The following is a 12984-nucleotide window of genomic DNA, read 5'->3' on the forward strand; positions in this document are numbered from 1 at the left end:
AAAAATTTTAGTCTTCTCAAGATATGTGTCTCCGTGATGGTGACTCAATTGTAATACAGTATTTCTTCAGCACTCTCTAAATCTCCAGTTGTCCGTTTAGTTATTTTCTATTTCATTTTAAACCTTATATCTAATGAACATACATAAGAAATGTGTACATATTTATTTTTCCATTTTCCTGCAACTCACGCTGTTCAAGAAGTGTTCTTTTTTCCATTTTCCTTCATTTAGCTTGTCTGATATCTCATACATGCTAACACTTACACATGTTTTTCTTAAGCTTTCTCTCATGAGGCTTGAAAATATTTTCATGATTAAACATGTATCTTATTTATCTCCAAGACTCCAAATTAGCTTCTGCATCTTTTTTTATGAGGATAGAAACTACACCATTAATCATTCTCTAATAAGGACAAGGACTTCATTTAATTTTTTTTTTACTTTACAGAATCACCTTCCATCAGGGCCTCTGGGTGCTTTAACCCATTAACACAAATGTAATTATTTAGACTGTCAAAAACTCTCCAAACCCTATTGATTTCTCCTACATTTGATAAGCCTTGTACTTGCCTTGAAGCTTACAAATTTTAGAAATTCTGAAGTCATTGACCTCCTCTGAAAAAACATCACCTTTGTTCTCTCCATTATAAATCTTACACCCTTAGCCCAATTCACTAATGACTGTCAATATTAGTAATTAGGGAATGAAATAATTACAAAGGCAATTGTAACATTAATCAGTTATTTTGAATATTTATGATTTATCTCCTCCTTTCCCAGAAAACCCAGAAATGCTCCTTCAATCACCTGGCTACCCCCTCCCTCATCTTTCTCCTTTCTTACTACAACCCAGCCCACATACTTCGCTCTTTTAGTGCCAACCTACTCTACGTACCTAGATCTCATCTATCTCACCACTGACCTCTTCTTGTCCACATACTCCCTCTGACCTGGAACACCCTCCCTCTTCATACCTGACAGACAATTACTCTTCCCTCTTTCAAAGTCTTATAGAAGGCAAATCTCCTCCAAGAAGCCTTCCCTGACTAAGCCCTCATTTCCTCATCTCCCACTCCCTTCTGTGTCACCCTGATTTGCTCCCTTTATTCAGCTCTGTCCCCCAGCTGAATAAATATATATATATATCTGTTATTTATTTATATTAGTCTCCCTTCTAGACAGGGGAAGTGTCTACTAACTCTGTTTTGTTGTACTCTCCCAAGCTCTTATTACAGTGCTTATTAGACAATAAATGCTCTAAATGCAATTCATTGATTACTCTTATTAGTGCTTGGGAAAGTATAATAATCAGAGTTTTTATGGTGGATACAAGTTAATCAGGCTGGAAACAGTCCTTGTCCCACATGGGGCTCACGGTCAAGTGGGAGAGAAAACAGGTACTTAATGCCCATTTTGCAGTTGAGGAAACTGAGGCACAAAGAAGTGAAGTGACACAGCAAACAAGTCATGGAGCTGGGATTAGAACCAAGTTCTCCTGGCTACCAGGCCCATGCTATCCATTAAAAGCAGCGTGGCTCAGTGAAAAGAGCATGGGCTTGGAAGTCAGAGGTCATGGGTCTAATCCCTCGGTCTCGCCTATCCCGCCGTCGACCCCTGGGTCACGTCCTCCCGCGGTCCTGGAACGCCCTCCCTCCTCACCTCCGCCAAACTGATTCTCTTTCCCTCTTCAAAACCTTACTTAAAAATCACCTCCTCCAAGAGGCGTTCCCAGACTGAGCTCCTCTTCCCCCTCTACTCCCTCTGCCATCCCCCCTTTACCTCTCCGCAGCTAAAGCCTCATTTTCCCCTTTTCCCTCTGCTCCTCCACCTCTCCCTTCCCATCCCCTAAGCACTGTACTCGTCCGCTCAACTGTATATATTTTCGTTACCCTATTTATTTTGTTAATGAATTGTACATCGCCTTGATTCTATTTAGTTGCCATTGTTTTTACAAGATGTTCTTCCTCTTGACACTGTTTAGTGCCATTGTTCTTGTCTGTCCGTCTCCCCCGATTAGACTGTAAGCCCGTCAAATGGCAGGGACTGTCTCTATCTGTTGCCGACTTGTTCATCCCAAGCGCTTAGTACAGTGCTCTGCACATAGTAAGCGCTCAATAAATACTATTGAATGAATGAATGAATAATCTGCCACTTGTCAGCTGTGTGACTTTGGACAAGTCAGTTAACTTCTCCACGCCTCAGTTACCTCATCTGTAAAATGGGGATTAAGTCTTTGAGCCCCATGAGGGACAAGCTGATCACCTTGTATCTCCCCTAGCCCATAGAATAATGCTTCGCACATAATAAGCGCTTAACAAATGCCATCATTATTATTGTTATTAGGCCACACTACTTCCCAGTTGGTAGTTGTTATCACTGCCCACAAGGATCTTATAATCTACGGAGGAAAGAGGTATTAAAGGAAATTCTAGTTAGGAGAAATAGTAGAGAATAAGGATATGGACATACTGCTCTATTAACTGACTGCTGTAGGGCTGCAGGCTGGGACGAATGTCAAAGTGCTTAAGGGGTACACAAACAAGTGCATAAGTGGTAACAGAAAGGAGGACAGATAGAGAAAAAAAGTGCTTAGTCACTAAAGACTTCTTGAAGGAGATGTGACTTTAAGAGGATTTAAAATAAAAAAATAGCTCTGAGCCAACCATACTGTTCAGCAGGACAACTTCATTTGGAAATGTATGTGTTAATCACATCTTGTTCAGATGAACTATTGTTCAACCAAAGCCTCATCCAACTTTTTAAGTTTAATGAATTACTGCAATAGGCTGAAACAGGTGAGAAAGCTATGATTTCTCCATCACGAGCTATGATTTTGCAATTCAAAAGTCTTTCTTGAAAGAAAATAGGTTAATTTACAATGTGATGTAGTAGTATTGGTATTGAGCCACTCACCTGGTGTGATGCATTATATTAGATACTTGGGAAGTACAGAATAACCAAGTGACATGATCCATGCCCACAAGGAGCTTAAATTTTAAAGGGGGAGACAAACTTGAAAATATTTACAGTTAGAAAGATCAAAATAAATAGACTGAGTTGACACATACAGAAATGCTAAGGATGGTGTGACTAAATTCATTAGGGGAAGATTTAAGAAGAACACTGATGTGTTCAAAAGAAGTTAGCAGGGTGGTAACATTATATCTGTGAGTTTGAGTAATACTGACAGAGAAGACATTGCACAAATTGTCCATGAAAACACAGTAGTATAAAATTTTTGGTCACTTGCTATATGGTGTGAGATTTGCCCACCTAAGAATAGTTAGGTAAGGAAAGGCATGTTCCACTGCCAGCATGACATGTGCTTGAACTGTTCACCCTTCAGTGGGATGATTTACACTCTCTCTTCCAGTTCTCTGAGCATGAAATATGCACTGTGAGGTAGCCAGAAGGAAGAATGAGTGAACTCCGTGATCACAGTACTGTCTGTAAAATTTCCACAGCAGCAGGATAACATCTCTCACATCCTTATAGGGAAGATCTACTTCTGAATATATAATCTTGATAGCAAAGGGCGGATAAGGTGGGTAAAATGAAAGTGAACTTTATTTGCAGGGAAGAAAAATATTTGTTTGGGTTTTAAAGCACAGGGTTATGAATACAGCATGCATAGTAGTAATGTAAGGGATGAGGGTTGACTGTACAGAGAGGATGAGATTATAGATATAAATGCTAAATTTCAATAAAGTTCAGTGGATACTAAATGGGATGCCTATCTCTGGGTTCTTTCTGCTACATCACTCAAGAAAACCAACTCAATGAAAATCCATACCCACAAGAATATGGAAAGACTACTGGTTTTAAAATCATTGCTGACATCTGTAATATTTCATTTTGGATGGATATCTGACTAAATTAAAACTAAGAAAGAACATTGAGTGAGTTTTACTAGCCTCAGAATTTCTATCCAATAGCTATGACGGTGGAAGCATCATTATGACATCAGACTTGGCTTAGCCAATCACCAGGTTACAAACTTAACCAGAAGGGCTGACAAGAGGTGAGGTTAGTATAGCTAGGATTCTCTCAGTTGAAACTAGGTTTACTTTGTCCTATCATTCCTGAATTTATGCAAATCCAAACTGAGAAAACACTTTCAAGTAATCAGCTTTTAGAAGATAGAATTTTTAATCTCTACAGGTAAGGCAAATATATGTAAATAATAACATTGCCTGCTTCAAAGATTTGCCAGATTCCACAAATAAGAATAAGAATAATCTGGGTTCCTTGTATTAATCTCTGTCCTATCTTCTGGTGTTATTGTGCTTTCACTATTTTATGTTTTCCTTTATGCCGGTCACCCATCCTCTACCAGTTTATGAGTCCCTTTGGGTCAGAGACCCTGCCAAATTCAAACAATTAACCATATTTATTGAGCACTTACTGTGTGAAGAGCACTGTACTAAGTGTTAGGAAGAGTACAATATAATAGAGTTAGTATAAACATTCCCTGCTTACAAGGATCTTACAGTCTGGAGGGGGACATGGACCATAACATATATATATATATATATATATATATATATATATATATATATAAAATGGATATGTTCATAAGTTCCAAGGGGCTGAGAGTGGGGTCACCAGAGGGTATAAATACAAGTGTAAGGGTGATACAAAAAGGAGTGGGAGAAAAGGAAAAGAGGACTTGGTTGGAGAAGTACTTTTGGAGGAGATGTGATTTTTTAATGAGGCTTTAAAGGTGGAGAGAGTGGTCATCTGCTAGATAGAATGGGGAGGAAGTTCCAGGCCAGAGGCAGGAGATGGTTAAGGGGTTGGTGGCAGGATAGAAAAGATCAAGGTACAATGAGTAGGTTGGTATTAGAGAAAGAAAGTGTGTGGCATGGATTGATGTAGGCAATCAGGGAGATATGGCAGGTGGGGTCTAAGTGATTGAGTGCTTTAAAGCCAATGGTAAGGAGTTTTTGTTTGATATGAAGGTGGATGTGCAACCACTGTAGATTCTTGAGGAGTGGGGAAAGAGGAACTGAATGGTTTTATAGAAAACTGGACAGCAGACTGAAGTATGGACTGGAGAGGGGACAGACAGGATGCAGGGAGGTCAGAAAGGAGGCTGATGCAATAATCAAGGCAGGATAAGATAAGTGCTTAGATTAATGTGGGAGCAATTTGGATGCCTTAATTCAAATTGGTGTATTTTTCCCAGTGTTTAGGACAGGATGCTGTTGACAGAAAGCACTTCAATACTATTATTCCAATTGACTATTAGTAGTACTACTATTGCTGCTGCTACTTGTAAATTCTGTTTGGAACATATGAGCTAATTCATTTTCCTTTTCACCTTCTTGAGGCCAGAAAAGATCTCACAGAAGACTCTAGAACATATTTGGGTGGTGGGCCCAGGGATTCAGATCTGGCAAATATTCCCTTGACTGTCATTCCAGGGAAGGAGACTTGAGGTATAATTTACTTAAGCATGGAAAGATCTTGTGTTCATTATGTAAATATGAATGTGAATTGCATCTTTCCTCTTTTTAGGGATGAGCATTATAGCCTAGTGGAAAGAGCCTGGACAAGGAATTAAAGGACCAGGGTTCTATTCCTGTCTCTTCCACTTGCTTGCTATGCACTGGGCATTTAATTTTTCTATGCCCCAGTTTTGTTCTCTGTAAAATGGGGATCAATGTCTGTTTTCCCTCATTCTTAGAATGTGAACCCTGGTTAGTGTTGGGACTGTATCTGACCTAAACCCCAATGTTCAGTACAGTGCTTGGCACATAATAAGCACTTAAATGCCATGAATTATTATCATCATTTTTTAATTTTCTTTTGTTGGTTTCAGATCAGAGGAAGCTAGAGGATTTTACTACATAATGAATTGCATTTAAGATTGATGGAGAGTTTTATGGGTGGCAACATATACATCTGGACCGCAGGAGTCTGGCTTCCTAAGTAATAGAGACAGGAAGAGAACATTTCACGTTTAAATTCCTGCTTCTCCCATGCAGGCTCCACCCTGCTGTCTATCTGATGAGGAGGAACTAGAAAAGCTACAAATAAAAGGCCTTGCTGCCTTAAAGGCTGCTGTGGCAGAGCTGAATGGAACACCTTCAAAATCAACCTGTAACACAAACAATGGAGAGCTAAAAAAAGACATAAATAAAAACAATGAACACTGTGAAAACCAGAAAATAAATCAAGGATTTGGAAGTTCAGAGGCAATGAGAGTAAGTCGGAAACAAAGGCCCTGTTACAAACAACTTCAACGAGAGATCCAAAGGTTAGCAGGTGAACAGGAGTTCCCACAAACTCAAAGTCAGCATCAAGGTCTCTCTGAATCGTACATTCAATCCCAAGATCCTGATGCTCAAGTGTGTGTGAGTAAGGTCATGCAATTATACAAAATAGACAATAATCCCAAAAGAAAAGAGTTCCTGGATGACCTTTTAAACCTACTGAAAAAACATGGGACTCCAATCAAGAGAACTCCCATCATGGCCAACAAAGTTCTAGACCTTCATAAACTATATGAGCTAGTGGCAGAGAGAGGAGGACTGAGAGAAGTACAAAAAAACAAACTGTGGCCAGAGATTGCAAAAATACTCACCCTGGAAAATTCAGTAAGAAGCCCTACTTCCAAGCTTAGGATGAAGTATATAAAATATCTATCTTTATATGAATATGAAAACAGAAGTCGAAGGATCTTGGAGACCCCCCACACTATCAAGGAAGGAGGAGAAGGAGAAAGATGGGTTCCAAAACAGATCCCAGGTGCCAGACTATTTGGAAAACATTTCAGTCCTGACACGTCTTCTGAGACAGAAAGAAAGAAAAATGATGTCTCTTGGTCCCTTTCTCCAATCCTGGCTCATCTCCACCAGCCCGAGACAGACCAAGCTCAGATGGCTGCACAGGGGCCGAGTCCCCTTGCAGGAACTGCTGCAGCATCCCAGTCCCCAAATGGTCAAAAGAGAGGAGAAAAACGTTTCACGGAAGCAATCGTGGAAAAAGACAAAAGGAAGAAGCTGATGAATATGGCAACAGAGCTGACAGAATGCAAATGCACCAGGCATATTGATGGGATTCTGGACATTGAGAGCACAGACAACTTTCTTATAGCATTAGAGTGCAAAGGAATAACCTATAAGGGCCTGTTATATCGTCAGTGACTTCATTACCTAACGAAAGAGGCAATGACAGCACCTTTATTGTGGTTAGACTGTTTCTATAAGATTATTTGTTAGAATGATCAATTTCTCCAGGGACACTCTCTCGGTTTCTACAAAGGAACTCCCAAAAAGCTTTCTACCACATCCCAAAGCCTCAAAGATTACTTTTGCTTCCTTTATGAATCTAATCCTTTTTAATTAATGAAGTTTGAAAGTATCTTGAATTCTTTAAATTTAGACCTTGATCAACTACATATTCATTTTGAAATTGATTATACAAGTTCAGAATTATGCAGAATTCTGACTTAACAAGTAGATATGAATTGCAGACAACAATTTCTGGGGTAGGTCCAGACAATTTCCCTGCAAGCCTCACATATCTCATGAGCCTTGCAATGCCATATCCTAGCTCCTCGGAGAGGGCAGGGGGTTGTCCCTACAAGCCTCACACAACCTTGTGAGTCTCAAAATGATGCACTCTAGCTACTCGGAGTGGGGGTGGGGAGATGTCATGCCTGCCACCATGACCCTAGACTCCCTTGACCCCTGCTCCTCCAGAGGGCAGAGAGGATACACAGGAGGCACCTCTGAAGGTGTTACACTGCCACTTAACTAGAGGAGAGAGAAATCTGGGGCCAAGCTGCTATGGATGGGTTAGGAACAGGGATCAGGGAATCAATCAATCAATGGTATTTATTGAGCTCTTACTGTGAGCAAAGCATTGTACTGAATCCTTGGGAGAGTGCAGTACAACAAAATTGATCAACACATTCCCTGACCACAATGAGCTTACAGACTCCACACTCCCTCTTCTCTGGCTTTACACCCTTGTCACTAGGTCAGAAAGTATGACATTGACAATGGAGGAGATGAGATATCTGGTCATTTTGAAGGAATTCTTCTAATTGATGAGTTGTAGTTCAAAATGACACTAATCTTGCATAGAACCAATAAATCTACTAAAGTTCTTAATGATCTACCAGCTTCCAGTATCACTCCTCTTCAGTATTTGTGTCCCAATCATGTTCCTGTAATCTACTTGCTTCAGATATTTCTAATCCTCAAAAAATTCAAAACAGGTTACCCAAACTAAAACTGCTTACCATTAGCTTCAAACTTCTTTTTGATTCTTCTAAATTGAACTCCAGACCTTATTCTTAATACTTCCACCTCTGACAACTCATTCACAAAGTTTCCCTGGCCACAGACCTCTCCACTGTAAAAGCCCTCCCCAAATCCCACCATCTCCGGGAAGCTTTTCTTAATTCCTAATACCTCAAGCTGCATAAATCCAACTGCTACCCTTAGGACTGGTATATTGTTCCTACCAACAGCTGGGATCAAATGATAAAGTAAGTGGCACATTGCAAGATGGCAGCTTGGCCTTCCTGACCCATTCAGAATGGCCAGCACATGGGATATAAATACAATGATGCCTTAATCAGACCTTATAAAGATGGTGGCTATACACGAAAAGATGCGCTTCCCCCGCCCTGCAATCTCTGGATCTTTGCAAGATTGCACATATTCAATTCATTCATTCAATATATTTATTGAGTGCTTACTATGTGCAGAGCACTATACTAAGCACTTGGAATATACAGTTCGGCAACAGATGAAGACAATCCCTGCCCAGTGACGGGCTTACAGTCTAATTGGGGTAGACAGATGGACAACAACAACATAATCACAATAAATAGAATCAAGGGGATGTACACCTTATTAACAAAATAAATAGGGTAATAAAAACATTTACAAATGAGCACAGTGCTGAGGAGGAGGGGAAGAGGGGGGAGGAGCAGAGAGAAAGGGGGCTTAGCTGAGGGGAGGGGAAGGGGGAAGGGGGAGGGAGCAGAGGGCATTGGGGGAGCAGAGGGAGCAGAGGGAAAAGGGGAAGTTCAGTCTGGGAAGGCCTCTTGGAGGAGGTGAGCTCTCAGTAGGGTTTTGAAGAGGGGAAGAGAATTAGTTTGGCGAAGGTGAGGAGGGAGGGCATTCCAGGACAGTGGGAGGACATGGGTCAGGGGTCGATGGTGGGATAGGCGTGAATGGGGGATGGTGAGGAGGTGAGCAGCAGAGGAGGGGAGCTTGCGGGGTGGGCAGTAGAAAGAGAGAAGGGAGGTGAGGTAGGAGGGGGCAAGGTGATGGAGAGCTTTGAAGCCCAGAGTGAGAAGTTTTTGTTTCGTACAGAGGTTGACAGGCAACCCCTGGAGGTTTTTAAGGAAGGAAGTAACATGCCCAGAGCGTTTCTGCAGGAAGGTGATCCAGGCAGCGGAATGAAGAATAGACTGGAGTGGGGAGAGACAGGAGGAAGGGAGATCAGAGAAAGAAGGCTGACAATAATCCAGCCAGGATACCATGAGAGCTTGTACTAGTATGATAGCCGTTTGGATGGAGAGGAAAGGGCGGATCTTGGCGATATTGTAAAGGTGAGACCGGCAGGCATTGGTGATGGATTGGATGTGTGGGGTGAATGAGAGAGCTGAGTCAAGGATGACACCAAGGTTGCGGGCTTGAGAAACAGGAAGGATGGTTGTACCATTCAAAGTGACTGGGAAGTCAGGAAAAGGACAGGGCTTGGAAGGGAGGATAAGGAGCTCAGTTTTGGACATGCTGAGTTTTAGGTGGCGGGCAGACATCCAGGTAGAGACGTCTTGGAGGCAGGAGGAGATATGAGCCTGAAGGGACAGGGAGAGAACGGGGAGGAGATGTAAATTTGGTTGTCACCTGCATAGAGATAGTTGAAGCCATGGGAACCAATGAGTTCACCAAGGGAGTGAGTGTAGTTGGAGAAGAGAAGAGGGACAAGAACTGACCCTTGAGGAACCCCTACAGTTAGAGGATGGGAGGGGGAGGAGGAGCCCGCGAAGAGACCAAGAATGAATGGCCAGAAAGATAAGAGGAGAACAAGGAGAGGATGAAGTCACAGTGAGATGAGGTATGGAGAAGAAGGGGGTGGCCAACAGTGTTAAAGGCAGCTGAGAGGTCAAGGAGGATTAGGATAGAGTAGGAGCCATTGGATTTGGCAAGAAGGTCATGGGTGACCTTTGAGAGAGCAGTTGACCTTTGAGAGGGCAGTCTCGTAGAGTGGAGGGGACGGAAGCCCGATTGGAGGGGGTCCAGGAGAGGGTTGGAGTTGAGGAATAAAGGCAGCAGGTGTAGATGACTCATTCTAGGAGTTTGGAAAGGAAGGGTAGGAGGGAGATAGGGCGATAACTGGAAGGGGAAGTGGGGTCGGGAGAGGGTTTGTAACAAATGTAACACATGCAACATTTATATTTTTACAAATTTTTTACATTTTTACAAATGATCTTCCCCACCTGGATCTTCTAACATCCAGCTGTCCCTTGAAATGAAATACCTGTTAACATTTATATTTTATTCTATACCTTTTTATTCAAGCAGATTTTCTTTGTTTCAGCACTCCCTCCCCAAAACATGCTACTCCTGACCTGTCAGCAGCTGGGCACTACTCCAATTGCTCATTCTACCTGTACCCCCTATTGCACCACAGCCATGCCAGCTGGAAACTTCTGCCAGGCCCCACACTCCCAATTCCAGAAGAAACTTCAAGTCTAGCTCCTATTTGGAATTCAGCCCCAGCCTCTCCTGCACTAATAAATAGGCCCTCTTCTGTTCATCCATACTCACTCCCTTGGTGAACTCATTCACTCCCATGGCTTCAAATATCATCTCTACATAGATGACACCCAAATCTACATCTCCTCCCTGGGTCTCTCCCCCTCCCTCCAGGCTCGTATATCCTCCTGTCTCCAGGATGTCTCCACCAGGATGTCTGCCCACCACCTAAAACTCAACATGTCTAAAAATGAATTCCTTATCTTCCCTCCCAAACCCTGTCCTCCCCCTGACTTCCCTGTCACAGTGGATGGCACTACCATCCTTCCCATCTCACATGCCCACAACCTTAGTGTCATCCTTGACTCAGCTCTCTCATTCACCCCACACATCCAATCCATCACCAACACCTGCCGGCCTCACCTTCACAATATCACCAAGATCCGCCCTTTCCTCTCCATCCAAACTGCTTTCATGCTGGTACAAGCTCTCATAATATGCCAACTGGATTATTGTGTCAGCCTCCTCTCGCATCTCCCTTCCTCCTGTCTCTCCCCACTCCAGTCTATTCTTCATTCCGCTGCCTGGATCATCTTCCTACAGAAATGCTCTGGGCAGGTCACTCCCCTCCTCAAAAACCTCCAGTGGTTGCCTATCAACCTCCGTACGAAACAAAAACTTTTCACTCTGGGCTTCAAAGGTCTTCATCACCTTGCCCCCTCCTACCTCACCTCTCTTCTCTCTTTCTACTGCCCACCCCGTACACTCCGCTCTTCTGTCCCTCACCTCCTCACTGCCCCCTGTTCATGCCTATTTCCCTTCGACCCCGGCCCACGAACTATCACTGTCCTGGAATGCCTTTCCTCCTCACATCTGCCAAACTAACTCTCTTCCCCTCTTCAAAGCCCTACTTAGAGCTCACCTCCTCCAGGATGGCTTCCCAGACTGAGCCCCCCCTTTCCCTCTGCTCCCCCCCCCCGCCCCACTCTTCTCCCTTCCCTTTCACTCAGCACTGTGCTCATTTATATACATTATTATCCTATGTATTCTGTTAATGAGGTGTATATCTCCTTGATTCTATTTATCTTGATGATGCTGTCTTGTTTCGTTCTGTTTTGCTTTGCTGTCTGTCTCCCCCATTTAGACTGTGAGCCCGTCATTGGGTGGGGATTGTCTCTGTTGCTGAATTGTACATTCCAAGCACTTAGTACAGTGCTCTGCACATAGTAAGTGCTCAATAAATACTATTGAATGAATGAATGAAAATAGGACCTGAAAGAAGAGGAAGGCAGTGGGATATCAAGTATTTGTGCAGTATGATAAAATGAGGGCATGTGACTAGCCATAGGGGTTGCACTGTATTCTGAGTTTGGCCCTGCAAATTCACAGTTGCTAGCTTGGAAATTTTATGCCATTGTGTCACATGGAGTACAGCGAAAGAGACTCTGTCTCAAGACATTCTGAGGACAGCCCTGTTCCTCCTCAAAAAGAAGTATTAAAAAACACAGAAGATGGCACTGGGGCACAGGGTTTCATATGGGCTATTGCTGCCAGAGACAGGGGAATGCAGATAGAGTACAGGGGAGTCAGCAACATGAGGCCTTGCCAGGACAAGATGGACAGACACCAACCCCAGAAGACCAGAAATCTTGTCCCAAAGCCCACAGACACATACTGTTCAGATAAGGAATTGGTTTGGTAATTAGTTTGATGGCTCTTCAGAGCTGGGATGAAAAGAGTGAGGTAGGAGTATCTGACCCAGAGACCTCATTTTAGCACCTGTGATAGGAGACTGACTCCACACCTGTGTCACTCTGACCCTGACCAGACAGGCAAGCACAGCCCTTTTGCATCCTAAGGAAATGGAGAGGTGAGGGAAAAGAGACTGGGAGGAGAAAGAAGTGGGAAGAAACTAACCACTTTTTGTCTGTCCATCTCACCATCTCTCTCCTTCCTTCTTTTTCTATGGTATTTGTTAAGTGCTTACTATGTGCCATGCACTGTTCTAAGCACTGTCGTGGATATGAAGTAATCAGGTTGGACACAGGCCATGTCCCTCCTGGGGTTCACAGCCTTAACCCCCATTTTACAGATGAGTTAAGTGAGGCAGAGAGAAGAGACTTGTCCAAGGTCACCCAGCAGGCAAGTGGCAGATCTGGAATTACAGCCTCCTATCCTTTCTGCTCCCTTGTCTTCACCTCTATTCTCCCCCTTCCCTCTTGCCCCCTACCTCCCTTTCCTTCTTTTATTCTTCTAC

The 12984-nt window shown here is 43.0% G+C and overlaps 1 protein-coding gene across 1 annotated transcript; it reads left to right on the forward strand.

The window, feature by feature from the left end:
- The first annotated feature begins 3997 nt into the window (after positions 1-3997).
- LOC103166906 (AT-rich interactive domain-containing protein 3A-like) lies at positions 3998-7375 on the forward strand. Its single transcript, XM_007660025.2, has 2 exons — positions 3998-4161; positions 5825-7375. Exon 2 carries the CDS (start codon positions 5985-5987, stop codon positions 7149-7151), a length of 1167 nt encoding a protein of 388 aa, XP_007658215.1. The 5' UTR covers positions 3998-4161; positions 5825-5984; the 3' UTR covers positions 7152-7375.
- The last annotated feature ends 5609 nt before the right edge of the window (positions 7376-12984 follow it).

This window comes from Ornithorhynchus anatinus, chromosome 10 (assembly GCF_004115215.2).
Source record: "Ornithorhynchus anatinus isolate Pmale09 chromosome 10, mOrnAna1.pri.v4, whole genome shotgun sequence".
NCBI lineage: Eukaryota > Metazoa > Chordata > Mammalia > Monotremata > Ornithorhynchidae > Ornithorhynchus > Ornithorhynchus anatinus.

Excerpts from the sequence above, each read along its gene's own strand:
- LOC103166906 (XM_007660025.2), top strand. The coding sequence starts at position 5,985 with ATGCAGGCTCCACCCTGCTGTCTATCTGATGAGGAGGAACTAGAAAAG.